Genomic DNA, 22,624 nt, shown 5'->3' with positions numbered 1-22,624 from the left:
ATGGTTTCTTTCGTTTTATAAGCAAATAATAGACGCACAATGGTTCTTCTTTTATATTAGTTTATTGAATTGTGCACGATCATAATAATAGAAATAAAAAGAAATGGATCACACCTAATTCAATAAAATAATATAAAACAGAAATTGTCGTTCATCTATTGTCATCTTATGAAACGAAAGAAACTTTTCCATCGCCGATGGACCACGAGCAAACGCCTTTCATATGCACCGATTAATTGTCCTGAAGAAGCTAGCACGTCGGGAAACGATCTTTTGCAATGGCAGGTTGATTAGATGTTACAGGTCAATTTTCTAATCTTTTCTGCAAAGTATTTTATTATTTTGACAAATTCTACCGAGGCGGAGAAAATGATCCTGCAAGTCGCAGAGAAGCTTACGTTAAATGCAGAGATGCAGGCGTGTAACTGTTACGAGACGAAAGAAGGTCCTCTCTGTTTGCCCAAACACTTTCCACTCCTATTTTAACCCTTTGCACTCGGAATTTTATTACAATTTTGTTACCAGCAGCTCGCAACGCTTTTAAGTGTTTTATTTGAAACTTACTTGAACTAAAAAATAAGACAATTTAAATAAATAAAGTGTTACGTCCCGAGGCTTACTATAAGCCGTGTTCCTAACCGTCTCCCTTGGTACTAGTGTCGCAGGCAGATCGTCTTACATGGCCGGCGAAATATACACAATGTAGCGATAAGCGCATAGTTGTGTGAAGCAGCTAGTTCCGAAAAACATCGATTCGCCTTCGGTCCGTTATTTTACCTACACAAAGAAGATGGCATACGTGATCATAGGCGCGAACGGTTGCGAGACCCGAGCGAGGTGGGGGTCGTCTCCAAGAGAAGACAAAGGAAAAAATCGAAGGGCAATCAGTATTACATGAGGATTCAAACCGAATGCATCGACAGGTTCAGAGAAATAAAATCAAGGTCGCTTAGTCAAACGAATACGTCGAGAAATATCATAAAGTCGAGTCGAATTATAGTAATAAACTAGTTGTATCATCGTTAAATCATTTGCAACGTGTTAATTATAATTTTAAATATTGTTAAAAATAGAAGCTTATATTAACCCTGTTAATTCAGTGTTACAACCATTTGAACTACCTCTGTTATCCTAATCGAAACAAAGGAACGGCTGGTTCACGGCGTCGACTATCAGAATCGCAGCGAGAATTTACGCCTCTTGCTGATGCGAACAGTCGTAACATAAAAGGAGAAAGAATACCAGTTTTATTCACACTATTGTTGTATTTTCTAATTTTTAAGTGTATGATATATCTTGAAACAATTTCCAGGATGCAATCCTGCTTTTCTTTCGCACGTTTCACAAAAAAAGGTGGGACTCGACAAAGGAGCTGCTGAGATGAAACTGATGTCGAGTGACACTCGACATACGAGTGCAGAGGATTAAACCGTCTTACATTAGGCAAGCGAGGAGTTTCAACAGGGAAAAATGCTGTCTTTCACCAAGATTTGATCGTCCAGTGATTTTTCTATCTCATTCGGAAGCGAGCTGAATCTAAGGAGGTGTGTTGCACAGGCACGTGCCATCCAACTCTCACTATGACACGTCTTTCGTCGCAGAAGCAGCGTCTGTTCTAGCGTTGTTGCGCGGCAATTTCACAGAATCTTCTCCTTTGCCAATGTCGCGACGATTAGAACCTGTCTAATGACGCGAAATTCTTCCACGATGGAATTCATCACTCGCCTGATAATAGATAGCTTCAAAGTTGTACAAAGCAACGATAATTTGATCGAGACACTCGCGATGCTTCTTAATAAATAACAAGTTTCAATAAGGCAATGGTTATTTGATATACAATATTTATCAGGTGAAACGAGTCTCTGGGTAGGTTGTTTAGTTGTATTTATAAAGAAACAAAAATTTGCATAAACATGCGTACCCTAATTATAAGAAAACTAGATTACACCGTGTTGAATATTTTACCGCAGACCTGATTCATGAAAGGTTATGTTTAAAATTAGTAGATTAGTATCCCGTGACTCACGCACCTAACTGTAACGTACGATAACTATAAAAACAAGCGAACACTGTAACAAACAGTTCGTACAAATAAAATCATAATATTATAAATTACAAATGTAAGAAACCGCTATAATTACACCTAATTAATTCGTATATAAATAAATAATGCAAATAATAAACGCAACAGTGCACAAGTGCTTTTTGCTGCCACTGTACACGCCTTTGATCGATCGTGTACATATTTGCCTGCATACCACAGCGAACTGATGCTACGATAAACAAAGATCTAGATGCAATTAATTGCTGTCAGGATACGTGGCTGTATCGCGTATTACGAGATTAAGTAGGAAAGAAATACGAAGGAGAAAAACACACCAGTCGACTCGACAGTATACGGAGAAAAGGAGAGTTGATTGTACATTGTACAAGCATTCTCCGTGCTCGTAGTGAATCGTAGGATGTGCGAGACTGGAGGAGAGAGAAAAAGGCGATTCAAAGTGGGTAGGAGGTGTGCACACCTCTTACGAGTTTACGAGGCCTACGTCGAACTGAACGAACGGACAGTTACCTTTCCGTTTCGAGACCGCGAACATCTACCTCTCGTTATCGCCGCGAATAAATCGGTGATTGCTTCTCGGTGAGTTATATTGACCGATTTCAGCCACCAAATTTTCTATCGGCTTTCCCTCCGCTACACACCGAGATACCAATATCCATCGGATCAGGCTACGTACATACAAGGTGTCCAGCGTAGCTAAAACAAGCTGCAGCTTTGAAGCGGTGCATGGGACGAAGATAGAACGAATTTCATTAAGCGAGATTAAACGCTATCTGGTGTATACGTTGGTTTTGTAAGTGACGATATTTCCAAGATTTCGTAGCCAGATGTATAAAGTGTATATAGCGTTTGGTACGCCAAGTATACGTAAATTAGGATACTTAAATTAGTAGGCTAAATTTGTATGTGAGAATGAACGTCATTCGATAGCGTTTGATGTTATTTAATGAGATTCGTTTTACATCTTGTGCTGCTTCAGTGTTATAGTGTCCATTTGGCAGAGTTGCGCGGGACACCCTGTATATACGCGTCAGCTTTTAATTCTGCCTGGAAACCACCGGCAGGATATCGAAATAACTTTTGAAACTTCGATTAAACCAGATCGTTATCTTGAACGATGGATATTCGGAAAACCGGGCTACATAACGCGGCAGTAGACTCGTTTGCCGCTAGAACAATTTTAATGAGAAATTAGAGGCAACTTGAAGTGGTAATAGATAAAGCATACGCTAGCGACTCGTCTTATTTTCTAAGGGAAAAGAATTTTTTTGTTCGAACTATCGATAGTTAGTAGATGGTAGAATGTATTAGGTCGTCAGAAAAGTTTCTTTCGTTTTGGAATATTTTTTTCTTATATTATTTTATCGAATTACGTATGATCCATTTTGTTCTATCAAAATAAAGATCACAATGTTGGACGGATTAGGTTTCATGTTTGTATAAAGATGCGTTGTTGTAAAAGACGTGTCTATAGAAGAAAGACACTTTTCGGATAACTTAATAATACATGTTGCATTGGCAACTAAATGATCGCGGATTTTGTCAATACCACCTAATGACAAAATCCGCAATCACTTAGTTGTCAACTCAGTATATATTAAGTTCTACCATCTACTAAGTGTCTACTAAATTCTGCTATTAATTGAACCATATTTTCCCCCAGATTTAGGGACTAAATACGCGCTCCAGAGATTTATTTGTCATTTGTCCTATACTTTTTTGTTAATTATATTATGTACATTAAATTACTTCTTGTAAAAATTCATTGTTAGATTACAAGAAATAATTTCTCTTCTTTCATCGAGTCTCCACTTTCCTATAATTTGTTTCAATTTCCCTGCACTTTTCCCAATTCGAATTTTACCAACTGCGAAACAAGTTACAGCGAAAGGGAGCTAAAGCGCTGGATACCGTACAACCTTGCCCTATGCTGTCGCTAATTTCGTTGGTGTTTGAGCGAGCGTTGCATTCGGCCAAATCAACGTAGGGTGAAATCCGCGAGAGTTTGCCGCTTTTACAACGAAACGCTCGATAAAAGCGTTGATTTTCATTCGTTTTGCAGGCGATATCGTTCCGCTTAGGTGAATGAAATGTTGCAACAGCAAGCCTCTCGCATAACAACCTAACGTTCAACGAGACGCGTTCCATCCTTCGACTGGCTACTTCCTACATCGATCATTATCTTTCGATAATAATTCGCAGCTCGTGAAATATTCCAACTCGTACCTGTGCTATCTATAATTTGCTGTAATTAGTTCGCCCAACTATCTTCAACGAATCTAATTTCAAAAGAAAATAAATCCCATGCAAATTCCATGCAAATTGAACGTCGCATGCGTTTCGCTTTCAAACTTGCTGCGTCAGCGAATCTTTCGTTAGCACATTTTTTTCAGATTCCTCGAGGAGAATCATGTGGATCCTTGCGTTTTTCTACGGGTTTCTAACCACGGCCCAGGCAATCTCTACCTCCTGGAGTCCGTCGTTCCCAACGCCAACTGCCAGCGCCCTGCACCAAGGCACCGTCGCTATCTTCGAAAATGCACAGTCTCTTTACGACGCAGCAAGCTCGTCGTTGCTGGCACACCACGAAGAAGACAGATGTACACTGTATAAAATCGCTATGAAACAGCAACTCTACTTCGAGGTGAGGAAAATTCACTATTCGTCCTTTATTGACGCACACGGTGCGTCTCGTAGATCGTTCCGTTGACGCTTTTAATTTAATTTTAATTTTAATCAAATAATAAATTCGACCATAATCGCTTATTTAAAATCACGCTTTCCTGTCAGATTTCCTTTATCCGATTTATTCACGAATTTATGCAAAACTAAGTACACTGGTATCTTTGCGAAGATCGTAACGCATATTTGTGCATTGTACCGTGTTTCCCTTTCGAAATTATCTGCTGAATTCTACTGGAAATTTATTTATTTATTTATTTATTTATCACAGTGTTTGCCTTGTTCTTTGGTTCACGTTTACGTTCTACTTCCAATCACAGAGCTTAACATTTTACGCGGTCGAATCTGCAATTAAACTTGATTTTAGAATGTAAGCACCTCTTACATTCCTCATTCTCTTATTACTTACATTCTCCTAAACCTTGAAAACATAAAATATCAAGCTCTGATGTAATAAATATAAAACAAAAAGATAATTAACACTAGAACTATCACACCAGTCAAATTGACTGGTTTTATAATTTTATTTTCAAATTCCTACTTCGTGTTATATTCTTTTCCGCAATGATGTAATGACTTTCGCAACGATAACTAAAAGAATAATACAAGGTGGTTGGTAACTGATGGTACAAGCGGAAAGGGGGTGATTGTGCGCGAAAAAAGAAGTCGAAAATATAGAATGAAAATTTTTCTTTTTTTTATTTTTCTATCGAGACAACAAAGTGCACGCGTACCGAGCGAAAATTCAAAGTCCATTTTCTCGCAAACAAAGCCTCAAACGAAAAATTTTTATTCTATATTTTCGGCTTCTTTTTTTGCGTAGAATCACCCCCTTTCCGCTTGTACCACCAGATATCAACCACCCTGTATAATTGAGAATACAGTATTCATGCTTTATACTCTACGTGTTCCATATCAAACTATGACCAAACCATGATTCTTCTTATTTGTAAGTACTGTGTTTATAAAAGCGAACTGATTTTTCCATTTTTCTTAACGATTTTGAATAAGTATTATTAGTGCGATTTTCAACAAATATTGAAATACAATTAGCATTAATTTATTCTCCCTTTATTTCATAATATGTTCCGTTTTGAATTTTGTAAATATCATTCTTACATTTCTTTTATTATCTTTTTCTCAAAATTTGCCAATTTACATCAAAGGTAAAGTACAGTTATGTTATATATTATGATAAATATTATATAGGGTGGTTGGTAACTGGTGGTACAAGCGGAAAGGGGGTGATTCTACGCGAAAAAAGAAGTCGAAAATATAGAATAAAAAAAATTTTTTTTTTTTTAATTTTTCCATCGAGACACCGATCTATTAGTGAGATCCGTTATGACGTACCGCACGCGTACCGAGCGAAAATTCAAAGTCGATTTTCTCGAAAACAAAGCCTCAAACGAAAAATTTTTATCCTATATTTTCGATTTCTTTTTTCGCGTAGAATCACCCCCTTTTCGCTTGTACCACCAGTTATCAACCACCCTGTATAATGAATTTTATTTTGTTTTTTATGTATTCAAACTGAAGATAATTTTGTATCAAGGCTACTCGTACCAATACCAGTGAAAATGACTAGTACTTGTCAAAGTGTAAAAGAGTGCTACAATCTGTTTATCGAACCCCAATTAACCAGTTTCCTCGTTTTCTTCAACTTGCCACGCGTTTTTCAAATTTTTACTGCGTATTATTCGATATGACGATATCGGTTATCAGGAAAATTCCGGATCGATCGCTGGATCGCTAGATGCTAACACTAGAAATACCACAAAATGTAGTCACAATGACTGATTCTACAATTTTATTTTCAAATTCCTACTTCATGTTATATCTTTTTCCGCAATGATGTAATGCAAAAGGAATATGATCTCGCAACAAAACATTGGATATTTGTCTTGTAATTTCCCATCTTAGCACTTTTCCTACGGTCGAGTTAACGCGGTTGTGCACGGGTCTTGTACTTTTCACACGACAATTACTTCCGTTTATTTTAATTCTTGCGCTTTTATTCTCTAACATTGTACGTGAAATGCAGCGATAGTGATTTGATATTATAATCGTTCTATTATCATTGGTGTTTAACAGCAGCTTTGTCCAAATAATTATTAACAATTACAGACGAATAATTCCGATAGAAATGTTAATCCGATTTCTAAGGTTTCTCCAGTTAAAACACAACTAGACTGTGATTAAACGATTTTGAATTAGAGAGGCGAATGTACGCGATACATCATCAGCTGGAGGAGCCGGCGATCCTTTCGATTTCATCGAGTCATAACACGTTTCTCACTCTCGCCTCGGATACACCTAAGTGAACAAACCTAACAGACTTAGCAATCAATTTCTAGATGTGAGCTACGTAGCTGGTTCGTTAATGTGGAAACTTCGTTTTTCTGTTATGGGCTCGTTAGAATATCCCGTGAAAGTTTCGCTAAAAAATTCCGAGAATTAACGAAATTGTAATGAAAATCGGCAGAGCGTGAACGATGATATAGGGCGAGGTGTGAAATCATTTAATTTAACGCGTCTGCTCGAAACCTACGATACCAAAGCTCAGTTTTACTCGCGTCGTCTGCGCGTTGGCCGAGTCTAAACGACTATACCGAGTTTCAAACAGTCGATACATCTTCCTTCGATTTTTGCGCTTTAGGAAATGCGGCAAAAATTCTCGCACGATCTTTCAAAATTTCTCCCGAATATCATCCGATAGCTTCTCTTTAAAGATTTCATTTGCCATGGAAAGGGACGCAGTACGCGGACGAAGGGCTGACAATTGGCCAGTGCGTTGGCTCTGTCGATTGTCTACGAAAATTTGTTTTAACTCGATCTTTCAATAGACTGCCGATTGTCTTCTTTTTTATTTACACGGGACGCGTTTCCTGCTGCAAAACGAAATATCGTGGTTGCGTACTGGAAGGCTTGGCCGCGGTTGAGAGAGCCTCGATGCGAGCAAAACGACACGAATCGTGGCAACGAAAGTAGGAGAAAACGCGACACGCGAGTGAGACTCTACTCTTTTCAGAAGTTCTCGAAATCGACCGACTTTGTTGCTCGCCGTTTCGTTTTCCGAGCCACCGATCAAGGCTGATGAAACACGCAAAAGCAACAAATTCTGACCAAATGGACATACCGAGTTCGTCGATAGATCGAGCCAGGTGTACAGCTACGTTCCGATTAGTTTTACATTCGATAACAACTCGATTTCGATCGCTTGGCCAACGCGAGTCTATTGTTGGCTTGGCAACTGAGTGATTGCGGATTTTGTCATTGGATGCTATCGACAAAATTCGCAATCGCTTAGCTGCCAACCGAATATTTTATTTTTGAGAAAAATTTCTTAGACGAATATTTGCTGTAGAGATTGACCTACTTTAATCGACCCACGCAAACATTTGCTAAATTATTGCGTGTAACGTTACTTTGCTTCGAGGCAGATACCTTGAGATGGTCAGGAATCTTATTCAGTTGGACGTGTATTCGTGTGATTTCAACGTCACCTGTTTTCTTCGATAGAACTGCACACTTTTTTATGCACCGTCAGATGCAATTTTTTCATTTCTACGAAACGAGTATCGAGGTACTTGAACAGGATATTTTAGTTTTAATAATTGTACGAAAGACGAGGAAGGTAGCGTCTTTCATACGTTCCATTCGACAAAATTAGCACTGAAACTACAACACCAGTGAAATTGACTGGTTTTACAACTTTATTTTCAAATTCCTACTTCGTGTTATATTTTTTCCAATTACAATGATGCAATGACCTTGGCAACGATAACTAAAAGAATAATATTAGTATTAATATTAATATAATAAGAAGTTTCTTTCGTCTTATAAGGAAGTAGCAGATGCACAACATTGTTTCTTTTATATTATTTTATTGAATTATGTTTGATCTATTTTATTCTATTACTACAAAATGGATCATACATAAAATAGTATAAAATAAGAAATGTTGTGCATCTATTGTTTCACTCATGAAACGAAAGAAACTTTTCGGACAATCTAATACATGTTACAAGGTATTTGTCAGAAGCTATACCTTTGGGTAACAAAGATCATGCTATTTTATAAACTATAATACCTATACACGATGCGAGAACATCTATACCAATGTATAGCACTAACTGTATACGTATGTTTAAGGCTATTCACGCTGTTTATTTATTTTTCATTAACAATGTATGTATTAACAACGTATGTTTGCAATAAATGTCTTGTACTTCTCTATACATTTTTAGATTGCCTTCATATTTTGCTGTTACAATCGCGATAATCGTTACACTGCTAGTGAAATTTCAGATTGTACATAACACGTTTATAAAACGTTCCGACGATTTGATGACATTTATGCGTTATGCTATTAACACTAGAACGACCACACCAGTGAAATTGACTGGTTTTACAACTTTATTTTCGAATTCCTACTTCGTGTTATATTCTTTTCCGCAATGATGTAATGACTTTCGCGACGATAACTAAAAGAATAATATGATGAATTTTATTTTGTCTTGTTATTTCTATACTTAAACTCCCCCCCTCGACATTTTTTTTTTTTTTTGATAACTGTATTATCACGTAAACAATTATTGTATACTCGATACAGCGTCCTTATGATATTCAACACTGAATCATCGATCACGCACCCCCTTTTTTTTTGTTTTTTGGTTATATTCTGCGCTCCTCGATATTTTTACTGTTAATAATATTTTCAATAAAAATAATAACTAATTATTGCACCTGGGCCCATAACCTGTTGCGATCCTACCTCTGAGTATAGAAATAATAACATTTTATTTTTTATGTATTCAAACTGAAAATAATTTTGCATCAAGGCTACTTGTACCAATACCAGTGAAAATGACTGGTACTTGTCGAAGTGTAAAAGGGTGCTGCAATCTGTTTATCGAACCCCAATTAACCAGTTTCCTCGTTTTCTACAACTTGCCACGCGTTTTTCAAATTTTTACTGCGTATCACTCGATATGACGATATCGGTTATCAGGAAAATTCCGGATCGATCGCTAGATCGCTGGATGCTAACATTAGAAACACCACGCCAGTCAAAATGACTGGTTCTAGAATTTTATAAACGTGTCAACCCTCGTTTAGGGATCATGGTCCCAGATGGATTAATAATATCAAAAATGTACTATATAACATGGAATTCCTTCCGTGAGAGAGTAATAAATCAATGAGTATAAAAATATTCTATTATTAGGTATTTTTTAAAGACCAGTCGTTTTCACTGGTTTTGATAGAAATAGCTTCGTGTTAACTATCGGTAGTGCTAGTATTAACTTTGAAATAGTTTCTAAACTGGGCATTTTCAGATTCAAATTTGAATCTTGGTAGGTTTTGACTAGTTTACGAGTGTTACAAATCTTGAAAAATCTTCGATCGTGTCAAATTCTTTGGATCGTTTGCTTCCTACTGATTTTTCGATAAGATACATTGTTTCCATCCTGAAACTCTCGAGCTAAGAATTTCGAATATCCCGCAAGACTATCAAAACTCAAGAAACTTCAAAGGCTCAGGAACTGAGCAAAATTTTCAAACGGATATCATAATTATTGCGCAAGACAAATTTTCAAAGTTAAGCTATAAGAATTGATATCTTTGATCGATACAAACGATTGAAATTTGACAATATAAGAAAGATTTGTTACGAAAGTTGTATATTTTATTAAGCAGAAAATCCGGCATGAAAATATATGAAACAGAGGATATTCTGTATCTCATATATTTTCATATCGTTTCTTTGATTAATAAAATGTATACGCAAGCTTCATAATTAAATTGTTTCGTATCGATGAATACTAATTACAAATATGAATATTAATACCGATTATCAGCAACGTTAACAACAATCGACGATAGCCGAACGTAACGAGAGTAAATTTTACGATAAGCAAACGAATTGTTTTCGGGCAATCGATTATGGTTATCGGTAACCAAAATGAAATTCGGTTCGTCGATAGCCCCCCCCCCCCAAAAAAAACAAAAAATGCTAATCGTTCACAACTGTTATTCGCGATGGGAACAATTAAAAATTACTATCTTCCTCCTCTTCATCTTTGGAGAAATTAGCTTTTACTCCGTGGCACGTTTCCAAAAAATGCCGAAAATGACTGTTATCTCGAGTGTCTGCTCGCAGAGGCTTCAAGATACGAATCAGGTTGCAAGTGATTGGATTTTATCGTCGTACACGTTGCACAGAAATTCCAAATATCGCAGATCGCATCGCTAGCTATCGGCTACGTCGAATTCACACTCTTTCACTTTGCAAGAACACGGCTTTCATGCTGGTTTCATTAGCAAATTAGGGAAGAGCGAAACAGTGAGACGATGTAAATTAAAAGACAATTCGATTATCCTGTTCGTTGTAAATCTCGCGTTCGGGAAATCGTGTGGAACGCGGCAACACGTTCAAGTGCATCGAACTGTCGCGAGATCGCTTTGCGCCGCTATTATTCCTCTCGAGTTCATTTCCCGACTTAATTCACCGACGCGCATCATTTGCCTACAGATGCAGCGAAAATTGAGCCGCACTTGGCAATCGATTTCGAAGCGTGTCGAACGATTTTGTTGCGCAACGCGAATGCGTAAACACAAAGTAGGAAATTATGGCGGAGACCTTGTTCTCGTGAAATGGTTAAGCCGGCGGAGAGCCGTGCGATCGGGAAACGCGACGATTACGTTACAAAAGATCGTTCCGCGTAAGATACAATCGGTTAAGCTGGTTCGTTTCTTTTCCAACGCATTTTACTTGGATAATCGCGCGCCTCTTTTTAGCTACACAGTGCGAGTAATAGACTTTTTCTTATTGAAATTAACAGCACGTTGTCAGCAAACGAACCTGCAGCGATCTACTTTGTATCTTTTAAATGTCTGTCGCAGCTAATGAGAATTCTAACGTAAATATAACGTAAGCTGAAAACCATGAACTTCGATAAATGATGATGATGATAATAATAATAATAATAATAATAATAATAAAGATATTAACACTGACTGCCACGCTGAAATCACATGTTTAGCTCAGGACGTCACGGGAGTATTTATACCATTCAAAGCATATAATGGCAAAATAAAGATAAATTGATGATGTAAGACAACATTCTTCCCCGATGGACCGTTTATCTTACTGGTGGTCACGGGTGACCACCGTGACGCCTTGGTAACAGTTGATAGCGACATATTATAACAAGGCTTCGTTTATTTCAACAAACCATTCGCTTCCGTTATTTCGTCGTAGGCAAAACGTGCGAAATATATTGTTGAAACGTGTAGAAGATATTAGTAAACAGTATTAGGATCATTTTTATGATTTCGACGAAACATTCGGCTGAAATGGTACAGGTCCGCAAGAAAAATTACGTTTGCGATAAACCAATGGTAGTGTAGATTACAAGAGAGGAAAATGCGCTGTAGATTTATCAGATCGAATGTAGCATATTCTACACCACAGAAGAACCCTCAAGTGGTATATAAAATTAGCTTTAGAGTTATTGTTAAATACATCAATTTCAAACGCGATGATACTCTATAAACAAGCAACAAAAATTAAAAATCAAGTTATCAGATTTTAGAATGGCACTCGCAATGCACCTCACACAGTGTCATTCGCCAGAGCCGTCAAATATACTTATTCGACAAAGATTGCGACACGAAATGCAGAAGAAAGAAGGGCAAACGTACCTGGCACGAAAATTTTGCAGAGAGTGGTATAAAAAAATGTTAAACAGTTGGGATGAAAAATTGCTATGAATCGGACCAAAAAGGTGATCACCTATCGTCCAGATTGTATCGACGAGTCACATTTATGTTTAAAGTGTTTTAACACAGTGCACCGTTAGATGCAAGATTTCTTCTCATTTTTTTTATTGATGTTCTAATAAAAGTGTTTAATTGTTCAATGGGGCACTTTGTATTTCAAAGTATCTTCTATTTATCGGTTATATTCGAAATGCCCAAACTGTCAATTTTCATTCAAGTTTTACAATTGTAGGAAGTTGAGGAGCTCCGGTCACCAATGACCAACGTGGCAGTCAAAGTGTTAATCCTAGCAAAATAATAAAACAAACATGATTTATCTGAAGATAGACTCTTCGTTTGTCTGTGTACAATTTCATAGCGCCGACATACCCGAACATATCGTCTGGCTGAAAAATGCAGCAACTGGTCTCTCTCTGTTTATGCTCATAGCGTTAGATAAATTTGATCGTATACTCTGCACGTTCTCGAAAATATTTTCTATTCTGACAGACAGAAATCGTATGAACAAAAATGTTGACAAATATTCTATACGGTTGTATACCGTACAGAGAATGTACAGCGCGAGTTATTATTTTAACAAACACTGCAACAACGTTTGTTTTCGATGTTACTCGATATCTATAACTGCATCGAAATACGCGATTATTTTCACATAAACCCACGAATATACCTTTACAAACATACAAAATCAATTTTCCGAAAAACAAAGTTCAACGTGTAAAAATTGTATTTCACGTTGCTTCGCGTCCAATTTTCACCTTACAACCGTCCTTTTTCCTAGTCGTATCGCCAGTTACAACATATGCAACCAATCTGCACGACCGATTTTGCCGATAGAAAGCGAAACGCAGTTTGCACGCGGAAACGCAGAGGGAAAGGTGACGATGGTAAAAAGAACCGGTGGCGCCGACAGGTTCTCCGGTTGCTTACAAATCGAGTTTACTTCTCGACGATCGCGGAACAAGTCAAATCGCGTAAGAACGCGTCTCGGTCGTGTAATTCTCCGATCTGTAAACGACGTTCCGACCGCGCCACAGATCTCCGAACGGATCCGATTTCCATTGATTAACGATCGCTTTCTTCCTTCCGCAGTACGTTCACTACAAGACGCAGCTGCCGGACATGAAGGAGTTCACGTTGTGCATGTGGACCAAATTCTACAATCACAGCAACGACCATCCTTTGTTTTCGTACGCAGGTGAGAGACACGCCGTCAGTTTCCTTTCCCTTTCACCTTTTCCTTTTTCTTTTTTGCTTCGAAGAGGCCGGACGAGCGAAAAGGCGAAAGTTCCGCCTCGCACTTTTCGTGGAAACTGAATCACCACTTTCCTTTTGCTAGCAATATTCCACACGCTACTGCACCGTCTCATCTATCGCTATCTTCGCTCCGTTCATCCAATTGCCTACCTACTTTAACCCTCTGATCACCGCAACGTCGATTTTTTGTTTTAATTAAGCGTAACAATAATTAATCCTTATCATCCTTAAGACACTTTCAATCCTACGTATCTTTCTCTTTTCTTTGTTGCTCTTCTCTTTCGTGTACGGTATACGTCCTGTTCAATTGGCAACGATCGAACGTCTGGAACAATACGATCGATAAAATACGAGAGAACGTGAGGAAATTTCAAAATTTGGGCCACCTCCATTCCTCGTTGCGTGTTCCTATAGCTGACGTCTTCGAGACACTGTAGACTCGCGTGTTTCGCGCGAGACCGACGCAAGGACTTATTGGGTTGGCAACTAAGTGATTGCGGATTTTATCATTTGGCGATATTGACAAAATCCGCAATCACTTAGTTGCCAACCAAATGGAAGCGACTGTTCGCGGCTCACCGATTATTTTGGAAACGTCGGAAAACTGGGATTTCGTGCCTCGTCAACGCCATACCGGTCGTAGCACGGTGAAAAACGTCTTAATATCGGTGTCACATCAAACTTGAAAGTTCGTATCTCGATAACGTAAAGTGCAAAGGACACGAGTTTCCGCTGTTTTTAGAACGTCGCTTAAAATATGATAACAAAATATAATAAAATAAAATATGTAATGAGAAGTGGAGGTATCCGTTCGAAAATGTTTAATCGCTGGGTCAAGTGGATATCACACCTGCCCCTGGATATCACACGGCTTTTCTCTGAAACATTTTTTCGTATCTTTCCAGACGTTTGAACGCTTCCTGTTCAACAGGACACGCTGCATATTCGCGCGCGTAATTTATTCTTCCTCGCATCGCGCGTATCTTTGTTTGTATAGTAGTAACAACAACAATAATAATAACAACAACAATAATAATAATATTCGATAAAAATCGCGCAACGGTTGGACCTCGAATTCCGGAAAAACTGTCGCAACGTGTTTCGCAAGCGGATTCGAGGCGAATGTTCTGGCGAATCGCGCGTAAATACGACATAAGCACGACGCGATCGTATGGAACGTCCGTTCCCGAGGCATAGTTTAATTTGCCACAGTTAAAACAATCAGGTCAGACTATCCGTTCTATTATTCATTTTTCGTTCCTTTAACCATCCCTAAAAGAATTTTTCTTAGAGAGTACAAAATACAAAATTGTAAATTTTATTCTCTAAATCGTAAATATAAATATTGGGTTGGCAACTAAGTGGTTGCGGAGTTTGTCATTAGGCGGTAATGGCAAAATCCGCAACCACTTAGTTACCAATGTAATATGGACTGGAACACGCTAAACTTGAAACGTATAATTTGCACGTTTAATAAGTAGATTGCACGGATGTCTACGCGTTTATGAGAAAGGGGAATAGTCGAAATGCAGCTCGAGACAACTAAAATTCCAACGAGGCGTCGTTCTATTAGACGTAAAGTATCGTAGAAACACGATCATGAAAAACATAGATGAACCCGACGAAGACAACTTTCTCGTTTCGAACGATCATAAGACGTCGAAACGAATGTACAAATTGCAAAAATTCGCGCGTTCTCTTCTAAAGGAAAGTCGATATTTATTCAGTGGAAATTGAACGAACTTTGTGAGTTATTGGGTTGGCAACTAAGTGATTGCGGATTTTGTCATTGCCATCTAATGGTACAGCTGGGAAAATTGAAAAACTTCATTTCTAAAAGTTTTTAGCAACAAGGGTTGGTCTGCAGCACGATACGCCTATAACTTCAAATACATCTTCAAGCACTTGATTTTCTTCTGTTCATTTTGGATTTTTAATTTTTCCCACTCCGTTTCATACTCTGGTATCCAATCTCTGGCTTTTTGCGTTCCATCAAATTGTTTTAAGCCGAAGTTTGCTTCTTCTTTCTCATAATTCCACATTTTTCCTTAATAAGTTACGAAGTGGTTCCAGGAGTTTGCAGGCATCTTCTATAAATTTAGAATAAAAAATCATTTCCTCCAGCAATTGTCTTACATTTTTTTTGTCCTTTGGGCGTTCAAATTCGCGTATTGCTCTCAGGTTATCTCTTCCTGGTCGCACACCGTCTGTTTCCATGACGCGACTAAGATATTTTACTGAACCTTTGCAAAATTGATATTACCACCTAATGACAAAATCCGCAATCACTTAGTTGCCAGCCCAATAACAACAGTAAAACGCATTATTGTCCTTGCAACTTCCCCATCAAACTTTCCATAAACAATCCTAATTTTATACCCTAAGCCTCTGTATAGAATTCTCATTAAAATTTGAAACGATGTAGAAGTTTGCCACTTTTTCCCAAACCTGCTTCGAAGACGCAGAAATGCGCAGGAAGTGTACGCTAACGGAATCCACTCGACTTTCAAGTGGGAGATCAACCGCGTGGCATCCTCTCCTGGGTCGCTAACACCGCCAGGAGTTCCTACTACATGATGAACATCGACGGGCACAACTTGTACAGATTGAATTATCCGCTCCGTCTGAACAAGTGGTATCACAGCTGCCAAAGCTGGAACGGTCGTACAGGAGAATGGCAGATCTGGGTCAACGACGAGCGCGTAGGTCGCGGCTTCAACAACAGGGTAAGCGAGCTTGCCGTGCTTTTCACCCAACTCTCGAACCATCGACGAAAAAATTCGCGCCCGTGAAAGTGCACCGTTACCAACGGCCGTGGAAAATTCAAGCGCGTTGCACGCGAGTAAAACGCGTCACTTATTTTCCCACGTCCAATAACCTCCAGCTGATCGTTCAGTCAGATCTAGTCGGTAATTAGGCAGGTTCGAGCATATTTACTTGGCAAATTTTCAAGATCGATTTTCTCGAAGATGAAACCTCGGCCGGGACGATTCTATTCTACGTTTCCTCGATTTCTTATTTTTTGATATCTTTACAAGGAAGCTTTGCACGTGCTATTGCTTGTACGTAACCAGACCAGATTCTAACGACAGAAAAAGACACATACGCAAATATCCGGATACTTGCATGAATTTGTCGTGTTGTTCCATGATATTGACGTTATCAAAGACAAATAATATCGATATAATTATTGTGAAGTTCCATAGGTGAACACGTATCAACATATTATTTTTTTTTTATTTAATATTTCACATTCACAATTTGTCCAATTTGGACATTTGGTAGAATTTTTTGGCTGTTTGATTATCACGTGGGTGGCTACCCCCAGCGGGGTACCATCTTCGTGTTTGTTAGGTTATATCCTTTATGAAACATATAAATGGATTGTGCTACGCCCCGCGGTTTACTATAGGCCGTGTTCCTAACCGTGTCCCTTGGTACTACAGTATCGTAGACGGATCGTCTTACATGACAGGCGAAATATACACAATGTAGCGATAAGCGCATAGTTGTGGTCAAGCAGCGAATTCTAAAAAACATCGATTCGCCTTCGGTCCGTTATTTTACCTACACAAAGAAGGTGGCATACGTGATCATAGGCTCGAACGGTTACGAGACCCGAGCGTGGTGGGGGTCGTCTCTAAGAGAAGGCAAAGGAGAAAATCGAAGGGCAGTCAGTACCACATGGGGATTCAAACCGAATGCATCGAGAGGTTCAGAGAAATAAAATCAAGATCGCTTAGTCAAACGAACACGTCGAGAAATATCATAAAGTCGAGTCGAATTATAATAATAAACTAGTTGTATCATCGTTGAATCATTTGCAACGTGTTAATTATAATTTTAAACATTGTTTAAAATAGTAGCTTATATTAACCCTGTTAATTCAGTGTTACAATCATTTGAACTATCTCTATTATCCTAATTGAAACAGGGGAACGGCTGGTTCACGGCGTCGACTATCAGAATCGTAGCGAGAATTTACTTTTCGCGAACGGTCGTAACAGATTGTACTATGGAAACAAAATTTTTATCATCTCGACATCTTCGTATCCTATACGTACACGTACACGTTTCACAGCTTACCTATCTTTACAACAATTTTATCGTTTATTATTTGTACATAATATCGCCCGATGTAGTCCAAAAATAACGTCGGTACAATGTAGAACAAGGTAATAAATTCTCAAGATGTTCGTACGGAATTCGCAAACACGTAAGTGTCGGGATATTTATGGACTTGCATGTGCATGAAATTTCTATAGTATAATGCACTTTTACGTTACGAAAGCAAGGCACGCGCGCGATTTCTATAAACGAGCAATGCCAGGGTCTGGCTGTGTGTTTATATAGTTTTCGCCATGAATTCTCGAAAGTGGATCATGCAGGCGGTATACCGTGACTCGGAACTCGAGTAGAAAGCGATCTTTGGCAGCGGTACTCCTCTTCCACCGGAGGAAATCGCGTCCGGTTCTAGGTCGATTCCACGCTGCCATTTCTCCTTGGCATTCGTGCGAATTCTCTTGCGTAATTTTTCTCTCTTCGCTGGTCTCGTTCAACGCGATGCAAATCGCGGGAAGAATTTTTGCAGACGAGTGCGAATTTCCGCGAGTTTCCGTGCGCTCGCTATCTTCCCCTCTCTTCGTCTTGTCAACGCGATTCTATTTCACGCGAAAGTCGTTTCACGCTATCGTTCAAAAGTACCCAGATAGTCAGGTTGACTAGCAGGAAATGTACGGAAAATATTTCAAAATTTCCTACACTTTCACGTGCACCTACTTATATTATAAATCGTCTAAAATATACAACGCGGATATATTTCTGCAGATTCTACGATAACCGTACACGGCTTCGATTTTCTTCGTACGAGTCTACCCAGATAGCCGAACCCATTCGGCAGGAAACTCTGTTATTCGTTCCGGTGAATATCGAGGAAGGAGCGGGCGGCGGCTTCGCTCGAAGCGATAAGCGGATAAGCATAATCGAAGTAGAGAATGCGCGGTGAAAGGAATTTTACTTCGCCTCGAGATATAGAAGGTTTTGCGTTTCGTATTTTCCGCGCGCATTCGCTACCGATCAAATACAGTGAATAGACGCTTTACAGATTTACGTTTTTCGCGTTATTTATTCCATCCCCACCGATTTCATCCAACGTACGTGTAGAAGCTTCTGAAACAACTGCCTCTGTACGAATTTGCGTACAGCACCACCTATTGACAAAATCCGCAATCACTTAGTTGTCAAGCCAATATCATAAGAATCCACCTATTTCTCTATTCTTCTCGTCTATGACTTTTGTTCAGTCGATAAAAGCTGACAAGTTCGTTCAAGAAAATTCCACGAAACGTGGAATATTCGCTCTTGGACGCACGATAACGTTGCAAATCTGTATCGACCGCGAGAATGTGCGTTACATGACGCGTGTCCCTTCTGAGTTCGCGTAGGTTGATCGGCGCTCAGCTAAAGATCAGTTAATCGGACGCTGGGAAGATTTCGTTCGTACAAATGCAGTTGATAGAAACTGTATCTGTACTCGCTTTTGACTGTGTCAGTGTAGATTAAAGCGCGCTGAATAATGGAAATATTTTCAGTGCAGCAAGAAAGTGGACGTGACAAAAAACTGTCCATCTCGTGATGCGCTTAAACGCAGAGTTTATAATGGCAATTCGCGACTCGTTTGTCAGATGCAAATTAAAACCGGTGCTCTCCGACGTAACGCGCGATTAACAAACAGACCCTGCAGCTAATTCAGCGTGACCTTAATTCGCTCGCTTGTCTTTCTTCTCGACTCGTTAGTTGGTCGGCCACGTCATCAAAGGGGGTGGAATTGCGATCACTGGACAGGAGCAACGACAGCTGGGCGGCGGCTTTTTGGAAGGCGATAGCGCTCCTCCAGGTGAGAATTCGCAAATCGTCGTAAAACCAAGGCAACTATGGCTGTAGTGATATGTCATTTTCCGTGTACAGACCATGAATTTTTATTCATTTACGCTAGCCTGCACAACATCTATCGCATTTAGCAACTAAAATCAGGCACGAAAATTGTATCAAAGAGCTTCACGAAGAAGAGTGTTTCACGTATTTGCTATAATTTTAGAGCGTAGAGATACTTTCACTTACAACAGTGTACATTATACCATGTTTTGAAGAGGTTGAAACATCAGTGCCAAAGCGTTTCATCGACTTTCCTCGTACACGGCGGTAATACGCGTTACATTCCTAAGGTTGTTCTAACGAAACACATTTGCTCAGGATCCGGCGGTCTTGTGGGTGAAATAACAATGGTGCAGCTGTACGAGGTCGCGCTGACGGCCGGCAAAGCCCACAAGGATCACAAACACCATCACGGCCATCACTACGAGCACGACACCACCAACAACACGCCCAGACCTACGCGTCCTCCCGTAACAGGCCGACCCCTTCCGCAACATCCCTACCTCACTGCTGGACAAATCAATCATCAGGTTTGACCCACGTCACGGTATACAGTAGCGCTCGCTTTATTTGCCAGGGAAATTCCGATACAGCTGCATCGCCTGAATTTAAGCGACTGTCGCTAGATTCGTTCAATTTCCTTGCTCGATGCACACGAATTATCGTTGCTGCCGCGTTAAAACCGTTAAAATCCAATCTATGGAAATTTATGCTTCAAAGAGCATCGCAGAACACGCTGACCTCGTTGAATTTCAGGTAAAAATCAATCCAGGGTCGCCGCTGCAAATCGTTCAAGGAGGCGTCACCCTGAGGCATCCTGCGGTGATTCCCCGCGATCCAGCACCTCAGCCCTTTCCTCCTGCGAATCCCAATTCCGTCTCCGCAGCGTTCCCTCTGCAATCCAGCCAGTTCTTCGGCAACCTACGCTCTAGCGTTAGTTTGCCTCCGGCGAGCGAAACAACCGACGTGGGAGCCAGCTCGTACCACAATCTCTTCAAGAGAGAGAAGGATTCGTCGGCTGTTGAAGCCAAGAGCAACGAGTCGGACTCGAGCGCTGAGCAAGCGTCCAGCGTGGCGAAGAGGCAGATCGACGAAGAGGCAGTTTCAGAGGGAAAACCTTCCGACGGGAAGGTAAGAGTCCATTGGAACGCACATTACAATTATTACGATAATTAGATTTTGGATGAAGTGGTCGGCGAAAATGGCTGAGCACTTGCTATCGTATCGTGCGTGTCATTCGCGCGAAATTTATGCAATTTCGTTGCGCGCGCAAGGAGACGCGACTAAGGCCGTTTGTACAGGGTGTTCCCCATGGCAACGAGCTACGATTTTCATGGAACTCAGGCTGTGACGTTTGCCACTTTCGATCCTCCGTATTGAAAACGATTGTAAATTAGAAACATTCATAGTTTGAACGCTGTAAGGGAATACAGGGTCGACTAAGCACTGGGAAGATCATCGATGACGCTGAATTCTGTTTTCAGGTAACGTTCGTGCCAAGAGAAGACGCGGACTCTGCGAAAGACAGGAAGTTGGAAAAACGTGACTCGACGAAGAAGAAACGAGGCCTGGTGCAACTGGGCGACGGTCTGATCGTCGACGACGGTTACATTAGTCAAGGCCTAGACAACAATTATTTCGCAGGCCTGACCAACTTCGGTCTGCAACTACCAAAATACGAAAACAAGGACGACGAAAGGGAACCAGCAGAAGGTGAAGTCAGAACCATCATGGACGTCTGCGACGGTTGTAGCGAGGAACCTTTCGCCAAAGCTCTCGTCTTTGGTTGGAGGTCCGTGCCCAAGAAACTGTACTCCGGCGCGGTGCACATCCCAGCCGCGTCAATGTGCAAAGCATTTTAAACACTTTCACGATGGAGCGTTTCGTCGTTGGCATTTCGTTCGATAGTTTCTTATTCCCTTTGAACATACGTTTTTCCAATATTTTGCCACGTCTCTATCTTTTCTCCGCGTTCCGCGAACGCGTGTTTCGTGCGTTTCATTTTGCCATCATTTTCCCGCTATTCGTACGCCGTTGCAATCGCCAACGTTTCACGCCATCAAAGTGTCAACAAGGCGTTTTCGACGGAAACAGGAGACGAGACTCGGCGAACTCGGGTCCGCTCGGGTCCATTCGCGGCATCGACCACGACTAGACCAGAGATTTATGGTTATCGCGTCTCGGTAGCCGACCGCTATCGCTGACACAGGATCTCTTCTACGTGCCGTGAACCGGAGGCCAACGGATCTCGAACACGTTAGCTCGATTACGCGATTACAAGCGTTGCGGATAGAAACGATAGCCGCGGGCGGATATTGATTACACAGAGTCACTCCGATCGCATACGGAGACGTATTTATTATTAAGGGAATCCATCGCGAAGCTAAAACTATGCTAAGCTAAACGTAAAAAAGTAGCGAGCAGGTGTAAGTGGCGGTGCCGCAGCAGACTATTCGGCTGACTGAGTTGCTTAGCGGCTTTGTCTATCCTCCGTCTGACTCAACAGTCGGCTGAATAGTCGGCTACACCGCCACCCAAATCTGCTCGCTATGTTTTTACCCTAAGTTATGCTCCGCTGGATCTCCGACAGCAGCTCCGTCGTTGGGTTAATTCTTGACGCGGGCTCGTGTCTAGGTTAGTCAGAGTTGCAAGTTGCGGCTGACGTTTAACGCGTCGTTGATCGAGGAAATCGTCGATCGTAGAAACACTTCTGGTGTGAACCGAATGTCGTCGATCGGCCACATACTCGGAAGTATTTAAAGAGAGATACAATTAAAATCAACGTGCGAAGTTGTTAGAGTTTAAGATGAATAAAACGTTCACTGTAAAACCTGTGTTTGTCATTGGCCGTTTGCCGCGTTAGAGCTTTTTCTTCTATCACGTCATCGAATACCATATACG

General features: G+C 40.3%; 2 protein-coding genes across 28 annotated transcripts in view; one reads left to right on the top strand and one right to left on the bottom strand.

The window, feature by feature from the left end:
• Window positions 1-22,624, bottom strand: part of LOC117239422 — a 168,207-nt gene that overhangs the window by 62,691 nt on the left and 82,892 nt on the right. The gene's annotated exons all lie outside the window — the stretch shown is intronic.
• Window positions 1,420-22,553, top strand: LOC117239426. 3 transcript variants are annotated; one of them, XM_033504977.1, is made up of 8 exons: window positions 1,420-1,544; window positions 4,456-4,706; window positions 13,625-13,730; window positions 16,301-16,515; window positions 19,586-19,685; window positions 20,042-20,253; window positions 20,480-20,854; window positions 21,208-22,553. In XM_033504977.1, the coding sequence occupies exons 2-8, from the start codon at window positions 4,473-4,475 to the stop codon at window positions 21,583-21,585; spliced, it is 1,620 nt and encodes a 539-aa protein (XP_033360868.1). In that variant the 5' UTR covers window positions 1,420-1,544; window positions 4,456-4,472; the 3' UTR covers window positions 21,586-22,553. The 3 variants fall into 3 exon arrangements, with proteins under 3 accessions (XP_033360868.1, XP_033360865.1, XP_033360867.1); XM_033504974.1 differs by lacking the exon at window positions 1,420-1,544 and adding an exon at window positions 1,861-2,641 and having other exon boundaries at window positions 4,442-4,706; XM_033504976.1 differs by lacking the exon at window positions 1,420-1,544 and adding an exon at window positions 1,862-2,641.

This window comes from Bombus vosnesenskii, unplaced genomic scaffold (assembly GCF_011952255.1).
Source record: "Bombus vosnesenskii isolate JDL3184/JDL3185 unplaced genomic scaffold, Bvos_JDL3184-5_v1.1 scf7180000013991, whole genome shotgun sequence".
Classification (NCBI taxonomy): domain Eukaryota; kingdom Metazoa; phylum Arthropoda; class Insecta; order Hymenoptera; family Apidae; genus Bombus; species Bombus vosnesenskii.
The sequence above is the reverse complement of the archived record's forward strand: the minus strand, read 5'-3'. Positions and strand labels throughout refer to the sequence as shown.